This window comes from Xyrauchen texanus, chromosome 2 (assembly GCF_025860055.1).
Source record: "Xyrauchen texanus isolate HMW12.3.18 chromosome 2, RBS_HiC_50CHRs, whole genome shotgun sequence".
Lineage (NCBI taxonomy): Eukaryota > Metazoa > Chordata > Actinopteri > Cypriniformes > Catostomidae > Xyrauchen > Xyrauchen texanus.
The window spans coordinates 21881405-21906036 of record NC_068277.1 but is presented as its reverse complement, the minus strand read 5'-3'; the positions used below and the strand labels follow the sequence as shown (position 1 = coordinate 21906036).

Here is a 24632-nt window from a genome sequence, read left to right as displayed (position 1 = left end):
CTGATCACCAACTCAACACTTGTCAATAGAGTAAACGTACAGAACAAATCACACAGTTCCATCTACAGACTATGATTAATGCAAATATATATAAACGAATAGCAGACCCCATTTCATGTACAGTACCATCTACTAACCTACAGTATTTGTAGAGTAACTCCATCCTCCATTGGTTCACTGACTAAAATGTATAGGCTATATGATCCTGTCATTCAGTCTTACATGTGTTTTTAGATCTTCCAGTTAGTTTTATTTCCTTTATATTTTGGAAATTTTCAGTTTCTCTCCCCCCTGATGTTGTGTTAACCACAAGCAGAATTGATGACGCATTAACATGATACTAAAAGCTGATTTGCTTGAATGGTTATCTGTGATAATGATGGTCATTAATGCTGAAGGAGGCAAGTTGCATTTTGCCTCCGTTTTGACTTTTTTTGGGAGCATTTTGGATGGAAGATGACATTGCGTTATTTGAATATTCATTTTGATTGGTCAATTTACTAATGAGAGGAGGCTTCATGCTGTCAGCCTCCTCTGGCTTTCATACTGATTCATACAGTGATTACATCTCACCTGGGCTACCGCACACAAAAGAAAAAATTAAAGATACATATTTTCCAAAGGCTATTTCTGCCTATCTTGGTGCTGTATTTTTAAAATGGATTGCCACGGTATGGAAGGCAGCAAAATCGATCGCTCCAAAGTCGCTCAATTAAAGTGTTGACAGTTTTGTTGATTATAAACAAGACTGATAGTTTTAATGCATCGCTCGTTACAGAGACGTGGCATATCACCATTTGCACGTCGAATTAACAGGTTTATAGGTCTGTAACATCTTAATTCAGTAAATATGCACGTCCTCACTGCGCGCGCTCACACTGAACTCAACAATTGTTTAACAAGCAGAAGGGAGAGAGGGAGGAAGAGATGATTTATTTGCGCAGATTGTGGAATTAAAGTTTTTGATACAAAAGACATGATTATTGGTTTGATTTGTTTATCTGCATGGATTCGTTTACCAGTTCTCAGCTACATGCTAAAATGAATAAAATAATGTGCAAATTCCCCACATTATGAACGTGGAACATACAGGATTGATTATATTTGTGCACAATACCCACATCCACGTCGGATTTCATGCCCCGATAGTAATAATAAATATTATTTTACAAATAATATTACAGAAATTACAGAATTAAATTAGGCCTACAACTTTATTACAATAACTAATAATAGATATATTAATATTAGTGTTGTCAGTCGATTCAAATTTTAAATTGTGATTAATCCAATTTTTTTTTAGTTAATCACGATTAATCGCAGATTTTAAAAGTACTGAAATTTGACACTTTATATACTTCTTTTCTTGTCCAATCTCATTTATTTCCATTTTAAGAAAGAAATCAAAACAACTTGTAACAATATAATGCTTTTTTTCGCCCAATTTGGAATGCCCAATTCCCAATGCGCTCCAAGTCCTCATGGTGACTTGCAAGTGACTTGCCTCAATCTGGGTGGTGGAGGATGAATCTCAGTTGCCTTGTCTGAGACCATCAACCCACGCATCTTATCATGTGGCTTGTTGAGAGCATTACTGCAGAGACATAGCGAGTGTGGAGGCTTCACGCCATCCACCGCGACATCCACGCACAACACACCACGCACCCACCGAGAGTGAACCACATTACGGTGACCATGAGGAGGTTATCCAATGTGTCTCTACCCTCCCTAGCAACCGGGCCAATTTGGTAGCTTAGGAGACCTGACTGGAGTCACTCAGCATGCCCTGGGATTCGAACTTGCGAACTCCAGGGGTGGTAGTCAGTGTCTTTACTCACTGAGCTACCCAGGCCCCCTAATATAATGTTTTATTAAAATTTTCCAAAGGAAACCTTCCACAATATAGATAGAAATGCACTAATATAGCGCCAATTCAAGTAACATTAAATGTTTCCCAATGTCTAGAACTAGTCCCGAAATAGGTTGCATTTTTATTGCAGTGGGCATTAAATCCCTTAAATTCTCATCCTCCACAATATTAATCTACCAATAGACTGTGGCTATCCCCATTGTTACAGTAACTGTGAAGTTGCGTTCATGATTCGTGTCAGTGCCAGCATCAAATGGCGCTTTGAACTCAACATGAAAAGTGCTTGAAAACAAACAAACTTACCAAGGCGGAAAAACACTTGATTTCTATAACAAGTCTTATCTGGGCTTGTTTTGTAGCCTACATCAAATAGCGATTTTATTTTATCACTGACAGGGAAGCTTCAGGGTTCTTTTATATCGAGATAACAACCTCCGTGTCTCTATCATAGGATAGAGCGTAAAGGTCAACTTTAGCGTATAATTCCACAATCTGCTCTAATTAATATTATTATTGTACCCAAGTAATATTTCTCAAAAGATTGTATAAACTTGTATGCACGGCAATGCTATGAGATCTGGTTAAACCTTCGAGATGATCTCACCTCCTGTTCTGTCCACAAAAACCTGGTGACATAGGGTTGTTTGAAATTTATAAGGAACTTGTGGTGAACAATAAAAGTGAATATGGACCACTGTACATGTAATATGGTCAGCACACATTCCAAAACTTAAACCAACGAAACACGTCTGATAATTTATTCACAAGATGAAATTCGTGGAGCGAGCACAGAACCGTCTCAAGGTCATATCTTCATCTCGATTGTATTTAGATGGATCGTTCCACCCTACACAATTCAATAGAAAGACGTGTTGTTTTTGCATTATTTCGCGGCATGCACTAATTCTAACTCATCACATTAAATTCAGACTGTAAGCTCACAACTAAATTTCTTCTTTAGCTGTGGCGGAGCGCCGCTGCTGAATAGCAGTGCAGGTGTGTGTGTGTGTGTGTAACTGTCCAGACTCCCAGCAGGGTTCTGTTATTCACTACAGGTTTTTCATTAATGCCGTGCAGTAAGGCTCTGCAGGCCTACGACCAAGTAATGTTGCAGGTGTTTGTGGCAGGGCGGAGGGTGGGGCCGGGTTGTGATTATACACACCCGGTCCCTTATCAGGCTAATTAAGCCTCTGAGAGGGATAAAGGCTGATGGCAGATGGTGGTGCGAGGAGAGAGAGATAGTTTACGGACATATCCGTCATGTGTGTGTGTTTTGTCTTTAGCTTCAGTTTTATATTCAACTATTATTTATATTATCAAGCCAGTTCTCGCCTCCTCCTTTCCATTGAACTGATTGCACTGGTACCAAAGCCCAGGAGGAGGGATGCCCGTCGCAGAGTCCTCGACACTGCCGTCCACCCAGGGGAGAGCCGCTGCCATCCACTGGGGGAGGGAGTAGACCGACCGCCCGGACGCGATGAACGGCCACTGTCCGCGAGGCGAGTGGGGACTGGACTCCCCGACCGCCTGGAGTGGTAGGGCTGCTGCCAGGGGCGGAGGAGTGTCCCCAGGAGTCGCCGTGAACGCGGAGGGATGTTCTTTCCGCCGGGGGTCGTGGGTCTGACTCCAGTCCGCCCGGGGAGGAGTGGCGGTTGTCCGCCTGAGAGGGTGGAGGAGTGATCGAGGACCATGCAACGGTGTATCCGAGAACCGGCTTGATAATATAAATCATATTTTAATGAGTAACTAAACAAAAGACAAACACACACACATGACGGACATGTCCTTAATCTATCTCTCTCTCCTCGCACCACCGTCTGCCATCGGCCTTTATCCCTCTCGGAGGCTTAATTAGCCTGATAAGGGACCGGGTGTGTATAATCACAACCCGGCCTTGCCCTCCGCCCTGCCACAGTGTTTATTATTAACTAGCACCACTGCTCAACAATATTCTCAGATAGCTGTAAATCTAGAAGCAAGATAATGGCCATGTTCAGAAGCATTCATGCCATTGGGATGAAGGAAAGACCATTTTTGGATATCCAGTGGATGTGCGAGTACATTTTAATAACCCACCATCCCACCACAAACACGTTCTCTGGTAATGATTGCATTATAACACAGGATCCGAATGATTTTCATGACGTTTGGTTTTGTTACAGTTCTTGAACTTGCATTTATCCGGCGAAGCAGACAGAAATCCAGAATAAAATAATCACAGTGTTTCCTGTACTATCATTAAGCAGTGTTTCCTGTACTATCATCTTCAGCGTGAGACAAAAAGCTCTACCAGAGTAGACTGATTCCCAATCAAATGACTCCTTTGAGCTGCTTCTTTTGAATCTACAGCACAAGACATTACATGAGACAGTGCAGTCTGATTCCCAATGAAAGTATTCCTTTGAGCGGAAATGTTTAGTGAATCAACAACTATTGTCCAATTCCCAAATGAACAACTCTATGGGCCGGCTCTTTTTAGTGAATCAAATAATCAGTTGGAGCTGACTGAATTAACTCACTCCAAATAAACCAAGAACTGTTACTGCTATGTGTACTTAAGGCTCAGGAGACTCATGAGATTTACTTACTGGTTGTTCATATGACAACATGTAGTTTAAAATACAAATTTAGTTTTGTTGTACTAAGGAAATAATCTGAAAAATAATTCTAAATGGACTATCTGGCAATTAAATATTTCATAATAAAATAAAACAATACAATTCTTTAAAAAATCTGTTTAATTTTAAACAGGTTACAGTATTGTTTATATGTCCCTCATGTCTGTAAAACCCACTTGTAAAATGCAATATATAAAATAAAATATAAAAATAAATAAAAATGTATATAGATTAATTGGCAAGAAATCTGAGTGACTGGTAATTTTATTCATCTAAAAAGTAATTTTATTCATGGGCTAAAAGTTTTATTTCGGACCCTGGAGAGAAAGCATCGCTCCCTCGTTCGGCCTGTCATGCAAGACATTCTAATAAATAAAGACAAAAAATCAGAGACAACTCCTTATTGCTATACTATGTTTTTGCTTTGTTAAACCTATAAAACAGAAGTTATGACTTTAATTTATTTATTTTTTTGGTAAGTAATGACAAAATTTGTGTAATAATAAGTCAATTTGTGTGGATGTCTGACATATAGCAGAAGATATATTCAGAGAGAGACCGATCAGAGGTACATTTCTGCAAAAGTGATGTTTACTCGAACAATACTATTCAATTCACAATGCTATCCTATTTTCGGCCCATCAAATCTCTCAACCAATTAAACCAGACAGTGAGACAGTTTATCACTTACTGTGATACTATACTGTTCTAGAGAACACCACACACACACACACACACACACACACACACACACACACACACACACACACACACACACACACACACACACACACACACACACACACACAATCCAGGGGTATTTTTAAACTCTAACCTGTGAAATAATGTTATTGCTGAGTGCCTGTCCTGCAGTTTTTAAAGTACTGCTGGAGGAGGTTTCCAAAACATCTTCCTCTCTCAAGTGGTTGGTGTCTGCCTGCCCGCTCCCATCACATTCGAACAACGGAGCAAAGCAACACACACTGCCTGGACAAAGCCTAGGCATGATGAGTCCCTTTAACCATCCACGCTGTCACAAGCTTATACACATAACCTGCAGAAATCAGACTGTAACACATACTCACTTCCTTGTGGCTGCACCTGAATGACACGCCTTTTAACAACAGAACTTCCTCTTACCAGTGAGGTGATAAGACCGCCCAGTCTATTATATCTAGGCCTGCCCTCTGAGAATGAATAAACACACACTCTCATGTAGACGTGTGGAGGTCTATATATAGAACTAGATAAACTAGTTTGGTAAGCGTCACTACTCACAGAATCATACAAAATCTTAACTACCAATTGGCCAAACGGATGTTCATATTTTGGACTTTCAGATCTGTCAATCAACCTTCCAAGGACTAGGGCTGATAAAAAAACAAAAACAATGTTCAGTCCTCATGCAGGAAGGATCAAAAGTGCTGATTATTTTAAATCAATCAGGTTAATATATCAATTTTTACTCCTAGATGGCAACGAAACTAAATGAAGACCATATAGAGAATTTCTTGAGTCTCATACTTCTCTGAAATCTCACCTATCTCCTCTAGACTGTCAAATGAACCCCCAACACCACCAATTGTCTGATTTGTTTCTTGGACTTACACTGACACCAAATGGCTTGGATGCAGCATCATTCAAAGACAATAGTTTTCAGTTGCCAATGCCATTGTAAAAATTCAATTTCACTGTCATACATGATTCATTTAATCTATGAGTGAAAGTGAACAATAAAATGGCAAATTCTGAGATTAAGCGAGCAGTGTGGTCTGGTCATGTGATCCTAACATGGCAGCCCCATGAGGGAACCCTCTTCCTGTAAAATAAACTAGCTTTTATAAGGTTACTGATATGAGTCTTCATTTCATGTGAGTGGAAAAAAAATACCCTTAAAGAATTCCTAAGAAAAAACATGCAATGAAATTAAATAGTGATTTAGGCTAATTTATTCTGCCTAACATCTAACTTTGTGTTTCATTAAAGAACGAGTTTGAAACAGCACGAGTGTGAGTACATAAAGCAAAATTTTGATTTCAGTATCTTGAGCAACAGTATGCAACAGCAACCTGTGAGCAATTTTCTATCCAGGCAATTGTATATAATCTGTATACAGCAAGTCTGTTTCAGAGCAAACCTACAGACACGGAGATTGCTGTTGACAAGGGTCTTAAAGGGATAGTTCACCCACAAATGAAAATTCTCTTTTACTCATCCTCATGCCATCCCAAATGTGTATGACTTTCTTTTCTCTGCAGAACACAAACAAAGATTTTTAGAAGAATATTTCGGCTCTGTAGGTCAATATGAATGAAAGGTGACCAAAATTTTGAAGCTCAAAAAAGCACATAAAGGCAGCATTTAAGTAATCCATAAGACTTCAATGGTTTCATCCATGTCTTCTGAAGTGATCTAATTGGTTTTGGGTGAAAACAGACCTGTAAATCAGCGGCCTCCTTGCCGATCAGGATTTCAAGCTCGATTACACTTTCTAGCGATTACACTTAAGATCTAGTGCTCTGCCGATGCAAGGATGTGTAATCGAGCTTGAAATCAAGATAATGCGTAGAGACTGCAATGGCATGTTTAATAGTGAAAAAGGAGTTACATTTTGGTCTGTTCTCATGCAAAACCAGTCATATAGATTACTTTTAGTCTCTATGGAACATTGAGCAAATCTAGAAATGTTTGCTGTCACAGAAACAGGTGGGACGTGGAAGAGATGAGTGGTGCGCATGTCATGAGAGACGGAAAAAGACAAAAATACAGACAGAAAGACACATACACAGTGAAGCATGAAGGGTGTGCTCTACTATGATGTGCTTTGGTGGCTGTTTCTAGTTTTGTCAGTGTAGACTAGGAGACACTCTAATGAGACAGAGAAAAACGATATGTTCATCTCCCTGACAGCAAACACAGACAGAGAGCGAAAGTATCATATTTGGCTGTCTTTCATTTCTACAAACCCCCACCCTAACTCCTGATCTTCTGTGCTCATAATAATGCAGCTCCACCATGTTGAATAGACCAGCATTGCTGGTTGTTTATGGATACTAGTGGTGATACCTCCCATGGTCAACTAGAAAACATCAAAAAGATCATACTGGTTGACCAGATTGTTTTCTTTATTATTTTGCAAGTGAACAACATGGCTACACTGATCCACCAGCCAGAACAGCACTACTAACCATTTTGGACCAGCATATATTCATCGAGGTCTAAGATAGTAATTTCAACACTGTCTAATCTAATATGTGTCTGCTGTATTTGAACCTGGCAATGAGCTAAGAAAAGCTTCGAAAAATGGCTTCCTTTTTGTTTTGTTTTTTAGTTTCTGTCATTTTTACGCTCAGTAGTTGAGCTAAACCCGTTTGTTTAGCTCAACATATCATTCTCTAAGACTGGGGCAAAAAGTTCCAATATAACTTAATATTTAAACTTAATAATTAAATTATTGAATCAAAGAAGATTTCAGCTTGTATGGCTCTGTTTATGAGGATGGGATATTTATGAGGACTAAAAGACTATATTTGTTTGCTGTAGTTCATTGAGTGGACACTAGGGAGTGGTGGTAACAGGTGCTAGGGCAGCACTGCAGTTATTTGTAATCATCTGTTGTTGTAGTATTGCTGTCTCTGATGAGCCCTCGAACAGTAGTGTTTACTGATTACAGATAGAGGTACACAAACACAAATATAAAAAAAGACCCTGCATATGACTGATGCAATTCCACAAGTGAATGCAAACACTGAAATGCACACAGACATCTGATGTGTCATGGTGACCTATGATATCATGATGGCATGCAAGGTTGTCATAGCAACTATCCAAGTATACTGGCCCCCCGGTTGGCAGAGAAATAGACAATCTGAAGGGCCATCGGGCCGCACACACACATATACACACACACACACACACACACACACACACACACAAACACACACTGGAAATCAACACAAATTCCCACAGCAACATGCTGGGCTGAAGGCGACCTGCTGCTGGAGAAAAAATGAAATGCTTTGTCACTTCCCGTGAGAGAGTGAAACAAACGCAGAGGATTGGCATGGTCACACAACATATGGGGCTGAGCCAGCTAATCTGTGTATGAAGAGACAGATCCTACTGCCAGTGTTAAACCTAATGAACCCCGTGCGTCAGATTGAGTATCTGCATCAGCGTCAACACCATTCTATCTGAGGATGAAGAGCTGAAATTCTCCTCCATATTTAGACTGAATAACAGGACTGGATCCAAATATAGATTATCCGAGTGAGCCATTTCAATGACAATTACAAAAGGAAGTTGAAGACACTTTGGGAAATAAGATGAACAAATAAACATGCACACACACACAGTTGCAGCAGGAGATTGGTCTAAACTCATTGATGAGTTACTGGGGATTGCATCCAGCATACGCCACAAATCTGGCTGATTTCACATAATCCCTTGAGAGCGAAAGAGAGAGAGAGAGAGAGAGAGAGAGAGAGAGAGAGAGAGAGAATTCATTTGGATTGTATGCAACTTGTTCCATTAAGTTTTCTGTCCTCTTGATCTTTCTCTCATTTTGAAATAATTTGATATTTAAAATAATTGAGTTATTCTCTGCTTCTGACGCAAAACTGCAAAGAGGCATGCGCACAACACTTGTGTACATTGGATAAGCCCTTAAGAATGCAAGTCAAGGTTTTTAACATGCAACGTGAAATTGTGGTAATCTGTCTATCAGCTTATTCTTAAGCTGTTTTTTGACCTTACTACGATAAAGCCGTTTAATGCGTTTACATGACCACACATGTTGTCGGCTTATTAAGCATTATCGGTGTAAGAACGTGCATGTAGATGCACTCAATGACTAAATGACTCACTCTTAACATGAAATACTCTCATTTGCCATCAGTTGTTGGCATAAAGATATAATCTGCATAAATGGTCACTGAACAATTTAGTGAATAAAATCAAAATGAAGAATGTATAAAAATCTCCACCACTATTTGAAAAGCCTTAAACATGAATAATTGGAGTGATGTAAATAGTGAAGCATCCCAGTGCTAAAGAGTACTAAATGTCAGCACTCTTGAAGCATTGGTTGACCAATCAGATTAAATGATTGGAACTAACTACACATCACTGAGAAAGAGGAGAGATGTCAGAGCTGTAGCCCACTGGTTAGCACGCATCCTCTATGTTACTGTAGACTGTAGTGCACAAGTGGACAACATGTGTTTGAATTTGTCTCATGACATTTGTCCCATCCTGTCCTCAACTTTTTTCCCCCATTAGAGTAATCAAAATATTTCGGGTTTAATACAAGTTCAGATCAATAGACAGCATTTGTGGCATAATGTTGATTACCACAAAAATAAAAATTAAATTCTTTAAAAAAACAAAAATCTAAATTTCCATTGAGTTACAAGTGAATGGGGCCAATTTTTGAAAGGTTAAAAGGCGGAAATGGAAAGCTTATAATTTTATAAAAGCATTTTCATTAATTATTTTGTTAAAACTCATGTATTATTTGAGCTGTAAAGTTGTTTTAATTGTCATGTTTACAGTCATATTAGGATTTGTTGACATGGCAACGAAGATGTACAATTAACTATAACTTTATGCAGAAAACGTTAGTAAGCGATTTTTTATCACACTTAAATCATGTTAACACGCATATTGTTCATGTCTTGAGGCTTTAATTTATGGAGCCAAATCAATCTCATTAATAATTCAAGCAAAAAAAACGATTCACACATGCGTAGACAATTTCACATGCATGAAACCTAATTCACGTACACAAAAAAAAAAATTCACGTCATGTGAAAAAATATATATTCACAAAAAGCTATTCACATGCGCAAAATAAAAGTATGCATACGTAAAATACATTTTACAAACGCAAAACATACTTCATAGATATACAACTAGTCGCAAAAAGTTTCGAATGTTTAATATGTACGAGTGTATCCATGAATCTGAATGTGCAAATCGTCATTCACGTGTGAATCACCTCGGATTGTGTGTGTGTGTTTTGAGACTTTTCTGGCAGAGAAATTCTCAAAGTCTCAAAAGTCACTCTTCCCACGTGGGTCTGTCGTACTCTTTAGCCAATCAGATGCGAGCTTAACCAATCATATCATAAGCCACTGATTCTGTGCACCTTTTGCGCAATATGGATTAATTAGAACGGAAATGAAGGCTTTTTTAATTTTTTATTAAGATTCAAACAAACAAAGTCAATGTACAGTCAAAACTACAATAAAACATATATAAAGAGAAAAACAATAAAGCCAGGGGGGAAGGCTAAACATCATGTAAACATATTGAAGGACTCACATATAGAAACAGTTTTTTTTTTGTGTACGTGAATTAGGTTTCATGCATGTGAAATTGTCTACGCATGTGTGAATCGTTTTTTTTGCGTGAATTATTAATGAGATTGACTTGGCTCCATATTAATTATTTATTTATAATTTTGAAATAGTGAGTATTTAACTTTTAAGGATTGGCCCCATTTGCTTCCATTGTAAGGGCCTCACTGTAACCCAGATTTTGGCTTTTTTTTTTAAAGAAAAGTAGGGGCAAGTCAAAATGTATTTATGTGGTAATCAACATTATGCCATAAATTCTGTCGATTGAGCTTAACTTGTATTGAGCCCGTAATATACCTTTAATGAGTTGCTCAGCTGGCACACGCACCCACGTAAGTTTGCAACCTGCATGCAGCTATCTTTTCTTGTCTTTCCAATAAAACACACTGTGGCAGGGTAGAGGGCGGGGCCGGGTCGTGATTCTACACACCGCTCCTTTATCGGGCTAATTAAGCCTCCGAGAGGGATAAAGGCCGATGGCGATTGTGCGGGAGAGAGAGATTGTTTACGGACATGTCCGTCGTGTGTGTGTGTGTGTGTGTGTGTGTGTTGTTGTCTTTTGTTTAAGTTTATTATTAAAATATTATTTATATTGCCAAGCCTCTTCTCGCCTCCTCCTTTCCATTGAACTACATAACACACACATTATTTTGAATGTCCATGATTGGAGAAAGATGTGTTTTGCCTGCTAAATGGTATAGTAATGACATTTACCAGCAGGAACTAACTGTTCATGCTAACTAGCCAAACATTTACCCCCTGCTCCATGCTATGAATATTCTATGAATATAAATGGCAAAAGGCAAAAAAATAAATACATTTAAAAATAGTAATGCCATAAAACTCTCTCTCTCTCTCTCTCTCTCTCTCTCGCTCTCTCTCTCTCTCACACACACACACACACACACAACACACACACACACAGTGTGAATGGAGACTGAGGGTGAGGAAGAAAGGGATAGAGACATCCCACAGAGGTGACAACACCTACAGAGTGAACACCTGCCACTTCTGTCAGGAGCACTGGTTTGAACAAAAGCTTTCTTATTGAAATCCTGTCACTGTTGCTCCCTTATAACACACACACACAGTCATGACATCCTCCTCAACCCTGAGTGCACCGCCAATTGCATGGGAACAATCCCCAGCCATTTCTGCAGCAGTAGGGTGAGTAGCGTTCCACTAAAGAGCCTATTGTCCCTCTGCACACTCCTCGACAACGCGTGCTTCAGCCCGCACACGAGCCCCTGACAACCTCATTACTGAAACCAGTGGAATCTGTTTGCTGCTCCACATACATGCACACAGGTCATGGTCAAAAATACACTGATTTCACACAATTCACAAATGAAACAAGAAAAATCTGATGTCTGATGAAAACAGATAAATAATAAAATATAAAATAAAGAAAGATAAACAGTAAACATTTGCCTAAAATAGTGCCATGCCCATATCAAGACATATCAATTTTATTTAAATTTGATTTTATTCAACTGTTTTTCGATGCAGCTCAATTCCACTCAATCTAATTCCGTTCCATTCCATTTGATTTTATTTGATTGAATTTGATTAAATTAAATGAGATTTGGTTCAACTGAAATTGATTCAGTTCACTTCAGTTCAACTTACAATTCAACAAGATTTAATACAGTGCCTAAGAAAATGTATTTTTCTGTAAACAGGGTATGGAATTAACTTTTTGCCCACCAGCCACAGTGGCTGGTGAGTGCATGTAACACAGTTCAAGCGCGAGTCTGTATGTCTAAAGGCATTTCTTGACATTTGTCACTCCGAGACTTGTGACGGGCAGATGACCAAAATAACTTGCTACTGCACAAAAATTGCCCGAATTTGGCATGTGGCGGGTGCTAATTTCATACCCTGTTTGTAAATGAACAAACATTCACAACATCAGATGCTCATTTAAGAGTGATAAAGGTAAACAAGTTGACCTTTCAGTGCCTCATTTAATAAAATATAGAAAGCAAGGTGGAGATGGTGTGGTGAATGAATGGTGGAAGAGTTGTCGTGGGAGTGAGGTGAGCTTTTATTATTTTATTATTGAGTATTAGTGTTGTATTGTATTCGCTGGATTAAACATGCTACTCCCACTCAAACTTTGCATCACAACCTTGAACCTCTGATTGACATATTCATTTCTCAAACATAAATAATACTATAACTTGACATTGAGAGCTAACCATACAAAGTTGGTCCAGAGAAGAGACCAGAGAAAGAAGAAGAAGAAAAAGCACTGTTTATGGTTACATAGCTGTTACAATTCCACTTCACCTGTGTGTGCGTGAGTACGGGTGCTATGCCAGATCTCCAGTCACAAGGTGGCTTGATAGTGAAAATATGACAAGGCCATCCACCATCACTATCACTAACTCACTCCCTGAAAACACACAGTGAAATAAGCCTCTCTCAGTCTCTCTCTTCCTCTCTGTCTACCTTGTTTTTTATTTAATAGTAATACAAACAATGGAAGACAAACAAAAGTACAGAGGATATTTAGTTCAGATAAGTTCGACATTTTCTGAGGGGAAAGAACACAAATACAAAATAGAGGAGGAATAACATTTGCAGATATGCACTGATATAATATAATGTTGTGTTTCATGTTTTATGGGGACTTTCCACAGACATAATGGTTTTTTATACTGTACAAACTTTATATTCTATCCCCTAAACCCTACACCTACCCCTAAACCTCACAGAAAACGTTCTACATTTTTACATTTTCAAAAAACATAATTTAGTATGATTTATAAGCTGTTTTCCTCAAAATGTCCCCACAAGGTCAAACATTTCGGGTTTTACCATCCTTATGGGGACATTTGGTCCCACAAAGTGATAAATACACACTCACACACACACACTCTCTCTCTCCACTCATAGTGTGTCCCCAGACGTAACATACCACAGCACCCTGTGATCACTCACTCTCACCCAGGAAACCATGTTGCCCGGTGTGACCAGCAGACAGTCCCAGCAGCACGTTAACGGATCAGGCCTTGTATTGATCACCAAGCTAATTATGAATTCCTCTCTCTGTCCTTTTCTTTCTCTTGATACCCTATACCGATGTGAGTGTGTGTGTCTGTGATGAATACGTGAGTCGCCATCCAAACTATCTATTTAAACAGCCTTCCATAAGAGCGGATCTTCCATCTTTCTGGTCTCTGAAGTGTATCGTGGGCCGATACTATCTTCCACAGGATAATAAGACAGGATCATATAACCCGCTCCTCTTCAATTACACTACATCACTCCAATCTGCTACTTGCAGCTTGTCACGTGTCTAATGTGTGTGCGCACTGATAAACAACATACTCATTCTTTACTTCTACCACATTATTAAATTCTCAAACTATGACTATCCTTGGCATTCCTTCAAATGTACCATGCTAGTACCATGATGTTTGGAGTATATCTGTCTTTTTCTGTGTTTCTTCTCTTTCTTTGTATAACTGGAATGAACATGTGGGTGGTTTCCTCAATACCCTATGTAATGCAGGCCATAATAAGCAGGACTAGCACTTTACCATGGTGACTTTACTTTGCTTATATCAAATTTTGAAAAAAATAAAAAATAAAAAATGTAGAACCAGCAATTTTGGGGCATGACCATCAATGACATCAATTAAAACAGAGGGTGTGTAAAATGTTCATGATCAGTGCACTGAAGATCTATTTATAACTACAAAGTACAATAGGAAAGAGTATTGAAACCATTTGCAGTGAGGTTGAACTACAAATAATTATTTGAAATTACATTTTCCATCACTTCAACGGACTGTGTTGTAAGGGTTGCTATCTGGCAGAATAGAATTTAGTTTGGTATTTTTAATGTGACAGTGACATCACAAGAATTACTGTTGCAAAATCTCTTTTAAAATCAATAAAAAATATGTAAATTATATTTTGTATAAAGAAAATGAAGCCTTCATTTAGGACCAAAAAGATTTTGGCACTGTGACATTATTATCAGGATACTTATGTGGATTTTGACCCCAGTTGTCATTTCCGTAACAGTAATACGTTAAAAAAAGATGCTGTTGTAAAAAAAAAAATATTATTATAATCGAAAATGAAAGACAGTGCCAAGTGAGTACTATTATGATGTATAAATATTTAACAAATAAAATGATCTATAATTTTATTCAAATTAAATTATTTGTATTTATTTTTTGCATTCCAGTTATAAGAATGGGGTACTAAAATGTGCACCGTCATGAAAATAATGTCACAATGTAACAAATCTCAATGGCTCTAAAGCCTTAATTTTCTATATACAAAATATAATTTTGTATTTGTTTCTTTTGATTGTGGAGTAAAATAGGACCAGGACATTTTCTTAACAGGTTTCATGAGAATCATCCTCTTGCAAAATCAAAAAGTTGTGTTCTTGTGATCTGGTCACCTGATTTAATGTATTATTATGATTATGAATAATTCCATAAACTATTCCACTGGAATACACTTGGAAGCTCTTGTTCTCTCCCCAAATTCACACTCACATATCTCTCCCTGTCTATTTTCACTGGGGTGGTTTAAAACCTTATTTTCTCTATTTCCCATCACTTACAATCCCTATGGCATCCTGTGGGAACATTTCTAAAATAGGGATCCGTATTTATTATCTGTCAAAATGGAGGAAAATAATGTTTGTAAAATATGGTAAATGATGGACAATTCTTGGTTAATGCAACCTCGTATTGAAACATGTCACTTATGTGAGCAAATGCTCAAGTATATTAATGTCTGCGCTGGATGTATTTCACCAGTATGTAAAGCATGTCCTCTACAGTACAGGGATGTGTATCTGCAACAGGGAGTTCCTCTATAATTAAGAATGCAAAGACGTTTTATACAAGATAAACAGACATGTGGTAGGGCGGAGGGCGGAGGGCGGGGCCGGGTTGTGATTATACACACCCGGTCCCTTATCAGGCTAATTAAGACTCCGAGAGGGATAAAGGCCAATGGCAGAAGGTGGTGCGACGAGAGAGAGATAGTTTACGGACATGTCCATCACGTGTGTGTGTTGTTGTCTTTTGTTTAAGTTTATAATTAAAATATAATTTAGATTGCCAAGCCGGTTCTTGCCTCCTCCTTTCCATTGAACTATGTTATAAGACAGTAAAGACATTTTTTTACGAGGTAAATAGCCTGTGACATCAAACTGTATGCGCCAAGCTCCGCACACCCAATAAAAACCTAATTTGCATACTCATTTGCATGTACACTCAGATCAAACAGTCACACCATTTTTAATAGGTGCTAATATGAAACTTTGTTAATGCAAGAGCCAAATCTGTGTGTGTATGTGAATACAGATTACAGTACATTTGTGTTTAAAAAGCTCAGTGGCTCTTAAAGAGAAGACTGACACCATCTCTTGTGTGTGTGTGCACGCGTGCACATGTACTATATACGAGAGTGTGACTAAGTGTGTGTGGGTTTATGTGGGCATAAGAGAAAGAGCCTCAATGTTTGAATAAGTATATTTCACTGTGTATTTACAGTATGTGAGTGAGTGTGAGTGCGTTTGTTGCAGCCTCAGTTTTCTGTTCTTGGTTGACAGAAGTGGAACCCAATGTGGTGTTCTGCTGTTGTAGGCCATCCATCTCAAGGTTTGATGAGTTGTGCATTCTGAGGTGCAATGCTGCTCACTACAATTGTACAGAGGGGTTATCTGAGTTACCGTAGCCTTTCTGTTAGCTCAAACCAGTCTGACGTTCTCCGTTGACCTCTCTCATCAACAATGCGTTTTCATCCACAAAACTGCTGCTCACTGGTTGTTTTTTGTTATTTGCACCACTCTCTATACACTCTAGAGCAGTGGTTCTCAACGTTTATTTGATGAACGCCCCCATATTCCAAAATATGGCATTTTTGTAATTATATACAGTAGACCTACTTTAAACACATGTAAAACAATAAATTAAAATATTTAATAGAGCTAAAGTAGTGATACGATAATATTTATTATCAATATATTTCTCCCTAAAGTACAGTTAGTGTTATTATAGTAAATTCAAGGGTGGTGAATTCTGTGCCGAATTCAAATGGTTTCCACTTCTTGCACCTTGCTTCTCACTGATTCTCGCAAAGCTGCGAGTTTATGAGCTCGAGCTTTAAGAGCTTTGTGCTCGCGCTGCTCTGTCCATTGAGCCGTATCCATCTACAGAGCCATCCAGGTGCATTAGCCAAGGTTGTGCCTGTGTATTTGACACTTCTAAACCAGACACTTCAGATGCATCGCTAAACTTCAAAGCCCATTTGGCACCAACAATTATGCCACGGTCTAAATTACTGCATTTTTTCCCCATACTGATGAATACTGCTGCCACACCATTGGCTGATTAAATAATCACATTAATAAGTAGATGTACAGGTGTACCTAATTAAGTGGCCGGTGAGTGTATGTGTGTGTGTGTGTGTGTGTATTTATTACAATTAGTTCCAGTCCTCGAATCTGATTGGACGAGAGACATTCCATGAGCACTGATGGTCTGACACCATCAGCACTCGGACGCTTCACTGTGTGTATCACTCCACTTGTGTTCGTGCTGTTCTAAACTAAAGTGTAAGAGCAGTGCATATGTGTTAAGAGCTACTGTTTATCTTTTTTTGTATTAATTTTTTTCCTTACATATGTTAGCCAGCAGGTGGTGGCACAAGATTGTTTTTGTGTTTAATATGAGCCAGTTAGGTGACGTGAAGTGAATCTGCATCAGCCGTTTACATACAACAGCTCTTCGTGATCGCTAAGAAATAGCTTTAAACAGCTTTAAACGAACAACTTCAGAATTATGGCTCATCACAGCTGAGAGACACAACAGACCGATTAATTACACAATGGGTGATGTTTAAAATGGCGGAGGACATTGTTTGAGCGGTGGTGGTGTAGTGGGCTAAAGCACATAACTGTTAATCAGAAGGTCGCTGGTTCGATCCCCACAGTCACCACCATTGTGTCCTTGAGCAAGGCACTTAAATCCAGGTTGCTCTGGGGGGATTGTCCCTGTAATAAATGCACTGTAAGTCGCTTTGGATAAAAGCGTCTGCCAAATGCATAAATGTAAATGTTCTATAGTGATCGACTCTTGTGCACCATGAAATAGGGAGAATTACCCTTGCTTGGACGCTATTTTTCCACTGAGAAAGCTGACCTTCAGAAAGCTGACAGCATCTCTGCTTGGGTGTGGCAACAGGTGATCGTCTCTCTTTCTCTCACACGCACGCATCCATCCTTGTTTGTTTATCCAATAACATGTTTGAAACAGCACAAGATATGATACTATTTCTGAAGTGACTGTTTTTAATTACTAATGATATATACTGTGTGTGTGTGTATATATATATAGAATATTACTTGTTTATTTTCACTAATGTTATTTCATTTTAATTTTATTTTACAACTAATTTCATATTTTACGCAGTGATGCTCCAAAAGCTTTAACAATGCTAAAACACAGTTTTTTGTTATGCCAATAAAGAACACTAACTTGACATTGAAAACTGAGTGTATGTTAGTGTGTTAGACTGTGTGTGTGTGTGTGTGTCCTGAGTGGTACTGTAGTTCTAGTGGGGGACTGAATGGCTCTCCCCCTCTCTCTCTCTGTCATCCACCATGCAAATTAGCCCCATACAATCTCTCTATGACCCACAACACTACACTCACCTCAATGTCCTCCCACTTACTCTCTCTCTCTCTCCTGTCACTCAATTTTTTCTGTCTATTTCAGGTCTGTACAACTCTATTTTAAATTTAATATCTGCATTTGTTTACCTCACTCTCCCTCATCTAACAACTTCATTACTTTGCCTGGTTTTATACCTCCTTGTATTCTTGCGTGTTCTTTATTTAGCAGAGCAAATCCTTAATTTACATAGCATATGGCCACTGTAACAGAGAGAAAGAGGGAAATTTCTATGGCCCTCTTGAAAGTGCTCAAGACTGAATCCTCACCTCGCTCTTTTCTATCTCTCCCTCCCACAAATTCTCAACAGAGGCCAAATAGGGAATCGAAGAAGAAAATTCTGTTGTCAACGATCTCTCAGTATCTGCATGTGTTCCTTTGCATTTATCATCATGATGTTGTAGGCAGTATTATGTTGACATCGTCCCCTCGCTAATTGAATTCAAGACCCACTTTTTCTCATCTCTTTTTTCTTTCCTCCTGTCCTCTTTTTTCCCTTCATCTACTCCACTCTTCTTTGTGCCCCACACTGTTCCATACGTTTCCAAAGGATGACAACAGCCCATTTAAAACCACAACAATATTCAAATCATATTGCAAAAATTTGAATATCTAGTGTAAGACCAAAAATAAACATCTAAATATAGCAAAAATCAGCATGCATGTTGTAAAAACTTTATTTCTCTTGTCTATAAATGTGAACCTTCACACACAAGACTGGCATATTTGCAAGTCAAATTTAAATTATATGACGTCTGTCAAGATGTAAGAAAAACAGGGACACACATATGCTGTGATCCTTATTTTGTGTCCTTTAATATTTAGTTATTCAAATTCTATTATAACAAATCTCAATGTAATAATTGATTCTGCTTGGTTTATTGTGACTCTCTGTGGTCTAATAATTTAGTATAATGACTGGTACACTGCATGTATAATTGACCGTTGTTTCAAGTAACACATTTCTTACATAGCTGGGTGAGTTTTATGTCTCTCTGTGGTCTATTTATTCTTACAGAATAAAATAATTTCAATTCCATTAATATTACATGTCCAATTTGCTTAGTAGTCATTTAATATGTGGGATAATGTACAGTCGCACAATAATAATAATTATTATTATTATAATAAATATATAAGGCCTTTCTATAACAATTATTTTGCAATAATGACCGGCTGACTGTACATTATGTCTTATGTTGAAAATAAATGAAACATAATCATTACAAATCGGAAAGTCCTTATATAAAAAAAAAAACAGTAAAAACCGTTGGTGGGCTTCAAGTCACTTATAGCTGAAATGTTCTGAGTAGAATTCAAAATGATGTTTACTTTCTACAAGAGGGCACACTTAATGTGAAAACATTTCTAGAAAGTGAATAAAAATAGACATAGCTTAGAGCTATTGTGAGTGAGAGGAAGCAAAACTGTGTGTGTGTGTGTGTGTGTGTGTGTGTGTGTGTGTGTGTGTGTGTATGTTCTCATCCACAGTTTATTAGGGTCAATATGAAGAGTGATGGAGTGTAGTATGCTCTTTCTGGCCACCCCCTCAGGCCCTGCTGTTGTGTAACCACTGCACTGCAGCCACACATACATACACATGATGACCAAAATGGCATATATGTGAGATAACACAAGTGTGTGTGTGCAAGTGTGAAATTATTTTTTCAACAAACTACAATGCTAGGGTGATCCTGGAAAGGGATAGAAAGACACTAGAAAGAAAGAAAACTCTTGTAAAAAAAAGTGTAAGACAAACACACTTGTCACTGGGGCAGTGTGCAATACTGAGAAACCCTGTTGGAAATAAGTTAAAAAAGGAGAGAGAGAGAGAGAGAGAGAGAGAGAGAGAGACAGAGAGAGAGGAAAAGAGGAAGGGGGCTGCAAATGAAGATGTCTGTTTACCACTGACATCTTTCCAATAACTGACAGTAGGTGATAAACAATGTGAAGACACAATATGAAGCAATATATAGAGAGCAGTAAATATACTGCAAGAGAGAACACTTTACACAGTTTTCCTCTCACACATAGACACATTTACTTAGCTATTTAAGATATTACAGAGACAATTTAGCAGAGACGGTCTGCTTCTATTAAAATTAACGGGAGAAATGAGAACACCCATCAGTCAACAACCATAGAAAGGAAATCCTGCCATACAAGTTAAAGAGCCAATCACCTTTCAGATGCAGACATCACCAGTAATTGAACTCTAGAGAATGCACATGTGCATTAGCTAAGAAAGCCTGGATTTCATTTTTTTGTGTGTGCGTAATCTGAGGTAAAGTAGCACATTTTAGGATTCCAGTGTTGTTAGATTTTACTGCTGATTTGAAATACACAATGTTTTTTTTTTATTGTAATCTTGACCACCCCTTTTGGAGATTTCCCCATTCAAGTAGATAGGAGCTGCACTTGTATGCTGCTTGTTTACATAGAAAAATAGCTGCACAGGAGTGTTCAAAAGATGGCGTTGAGTGGACCGACTTGCTAAAAATATTTTGTTTAGGATATACTGCTTTAAACAAAGCTAATCGTATTTACTACAGATAAAAATAAACCCTACAAAAAGTGAAAAGAATCACACATCACCATTACACTGTTCGCTCAAGTAATGCTATCTGCTTTTACTGCTTCTACATGAATACCATTACATTTCATCAGACTTAAGATCTAAACATATCATTAAGGGTCTCATCCGGACACTGTGCTTCTCTGGGAGTCTAGGCGTTTTCCACACAATTGTGGAACTAGTACCTGAACTATATTCAGTTTGTTGTGGAACTATATACATTTCAAATCAATTTCAAGCATTTTTTTTTCCCACCAAGGACTTAATTTAAATAAGCTTTGGCGTAACAACGTGATGCTGTTGTGGTGGCGACTCCTATACTTGATGCTACAATAGCTGTGCTGACTTGCATAAAAACATAAACAATGAATGACTCAGTGAAAGATTTCATGTTGATTGTTATCATCCTGTTTTGTTGTAGAAAACTTAATGTGGACAAGATATGCACAGATTTGTAAAGATGGAAAAGCAACAGAAGAGCAAGAGCAGAGAAGAGACAGAATAAAAAATAAAATATTTCTCAGCCTTAATTTCAATATAGTTTGCAATATAATTTATTCACTGGTCACAAACAAAAATTATTTCTACCATTGGTGTCACAATATAGCTGTTGGAACAGGAATGGAGGCCAAGTCACAGAGAGGGACAAGACTAAAGAGAGAGAGAGAGAGAGAGAGAGAGAGAGAGAGCAGTCTAAATTACATAGACTAAAAATAGGCAGAACTATATTTAATTCAGTGCAAAAATGTCATGGTTACTTTTGTAACCTCTGTTCCCTGATGGAGGGAACGAGACGTTGTGTCGAATGTAGTGACACAAGGGGTCTTCCTTGAGTGCCTCACGTACCTCTGAACTTGAGAAAAGGCCAATGAGAAATTGGCTGACAGAATTTGCATGTCCTGCCCCCGGACATACGGGTATAAAGGGAAGCAGGCGTGTGTGTCTGTCAGTCAGGTTTTTGTATTGAGGAGCCAAGAATAAGATATGGCCACTTACAGTGGTAGGTCTAGTGTTGTGACAAGGGGGACACAATGTCTCATTCCCTCCATCAGGGAACGGAGGTTACAACAGTAACCATGACATTCCCCTTCTGTCACTCACTGGATGTTGTGTCGAATGTAGTGACACAAGGGGTCCCATTTTAAAACGTCATGCGCTAGACCGTGTTACGTGAACTGCTGACACAGGTGCAAGCAAGCTACTGCATGGCAGAAGCAACTGTATCGGCCGCATGTAACCCTCCCCAACGCCCCCAGAAAAAGGTGTCATATACATACCTTATGTTCCAAGCACCCCTAAGGGGGGAACAGGCGACATGACTATCATGGGAGCAAGCCAGCCAGCCGCGGCCTTTTCTCCCTCTATGTTTATCGTCATAGAGCATAAAGCGGCAGACGCTATGAAATGCGTCGGGGAAGGCGATCTTTCCTTTTCTATTTTTTCAGGGAGAAATGATCCTGCAGAGACCACATCCTGCCCAGACAGGGGGGAGGTAACATGTGGCCAATACGTCACATGGGTTGTCAAGCCACAAGTGGAAGTGGCGCGGTGGCAGGTCCTACCTGGTGAGGGAGAAGCTCAACAAACACAGCGACCGGGGGAAGAGGGACTGCCCAAAGGGGACCGTACCGCGGACAATACATCACAGGGAGTTGCCTGATGAGGGAATTAGGCCTGTGGAGCCCTACCCCAGTACAGAGCACTTGAGGCTCATAGTGGGTCTGGTCGAAAAATCCTCCCCTGAATTCGCAGGGCAGAAGGCTAGGGAGGAAGAACATCCAGGAAGCGAGAACTTAGTGGCTAATCTGGGAGTGAGAGCACACTGGATCACTTTGGTGAAGGGCGCTAAGTGCAAGCGGAACACCCGGTCAGCATTTTCCATACTACCAAGTTCTACTGGCTCAGACCTGACAAAACACAGGACCAGACCGACTCAACCCTGAGATTGTAGAATCTCACAAAGGTCTTGGGTGTTGCCCAGCCCGCTGCTCTTCAGATGTCTGCTTAGGGAGGTGACGTTGGCCAGTGCACACAAGGATGCCACACTTCTCGTCGAGTGTGCTCGACCCAGCAAGGGGGCGGGCACGGCCTGAGTCTGGAAGGCCAAGGAAATGGCGTCGACGACCCAGCGGGAAGCCTCAATTTGGAGACAGCCTTCCCTTTCCATTGTCCATCAAAGCAGACAAGAGCCGCGTCGTGGTAGGCCATGATAGCGGCTACATACACCTTCAAGGTGGAAGGGCACAGCCTCCCCTCCAACCTCTCTTGCAGGAATGAAAGCACTGACCGAACTGTGCATCTCTGTGCTGGGAAGAACATCAACTTTAGGGCATAAAGCTGCCTGGTATAGGGAGCTCTGGCTTGGTTGATCGTGTCTACAACCGCAGGTCACTCAGATCTTCCGCATCCTGTCCAGGGGCCAGACGTGAATGTTTCAGAGGTCTGGGTGCCGATGCTAGAGGGTGCCACATCCCTGGGAAAGAAAGTCTTGCCTCAGGGGAGTTTGCCAGGGAGGTGCTGTTGTGAGGAGCGTGAGATCCGAGAACCAAGTCCGAGTGGGCCAGTAATGAGCCACAAAGGTGACTTGTTCCTCGTCCTCCCTGACCTTGCACTGGTGAAGGCTTACTGGGGGATATGCATACTTGCGAAGCCCCGGGGTCAGCTGTGTGCCAGCGCATCTGTACCAAGAGGGGCCTCTGTTAGGGAGTACCAGAGCAGGCAGTGAGTATTGGGTTGGGAGGCAAAGATATCTGCCACTGTCGTGTTGAGGGATATAAATGACCTGAGTTGCTGCTGACTCCAAAGGAGGAGATGGCAGGCGAGTTGTGACATATGACGAAAGCACATGCCGCCTTGGCGATTTATGTATGCTACCGTTGTGGTGCTGTCTGAACATATCAAGATGTGATTGCCCCGAATCAGCGGGAGAAACCTCCGCGGGGCAAGGAATACCACCAGCAACTCTAGGCAGTTGATGTGCCAACGCAGCCGGGGCCCTGTCCAGGAGCCAGAGGTATGTCCAAGGGTTGAAAGTCTGATGGCAGGAAGGAGTGATTAACGTGGGGATTTACCTGGCGAAACCGAACCCGTTGCTTTCCCCAAATCGCCTTCATCGCCGGCCGTGCCGGACTTAATCCCATAGGAAGGGGGAAGGGAGAAAGCCGCGACCGCAATGTTGCCATGGCTATGTTCTCGCAATAAGAACATAAACCATTCATAAATGCTGCCTCCGTGTGATCGCAGCCCAGACATGCGAGGCAGCGCTTATGACTGTCAGTAGCGGAGAGAAAACAGCCGCATCCAGGAACTATAAATGGGCAGAAAGACATCTTTAAAAAGATGTGTCCTGAATAGGGCGTTCAACGTCTGCTGTGTATTGCTCTTTTGTGAATGAAAATACTCTCTTTTAGAGGGGAAAGATACTTCTTTTAGAGGTATACATTCTTTTACAGAATCTCTGTCAAAACGCCCAGGGGCGTGGACTGCACAGCATGCAGA

General features: G+C 39.8%; 1 protein-coding gene across 3 annotated transcripts in view; it reads right to left on the bottom strand.

Annotated features, from left to right (window-relative positions):
- LOC127619047 (diacylglycerol kinase delta-like) overlaps nt 1-24632 on the bottom strand; it is a 97617-nt gene that overhangs the window by 47406 nt on the left and 25579 nt on the right. The window contains exon 1 of one of the 3 annotated variants that reach the window (XM_052091787.1): nt 5574-5596. The exons of 1 other annotated variant lie outside the window; for it this stretch is intronic. Coding sequence is in view for 1 of the 2 variants with exons in the window: in XM_052091777.1 (XP_051947737.1) it covers nt 5324-5494 (171 nt within the window). In the remaining variant the exon portion in view is untranslated. One more of the 3 variants, XM_052091777.1, reaches the window with a different exon arrangement.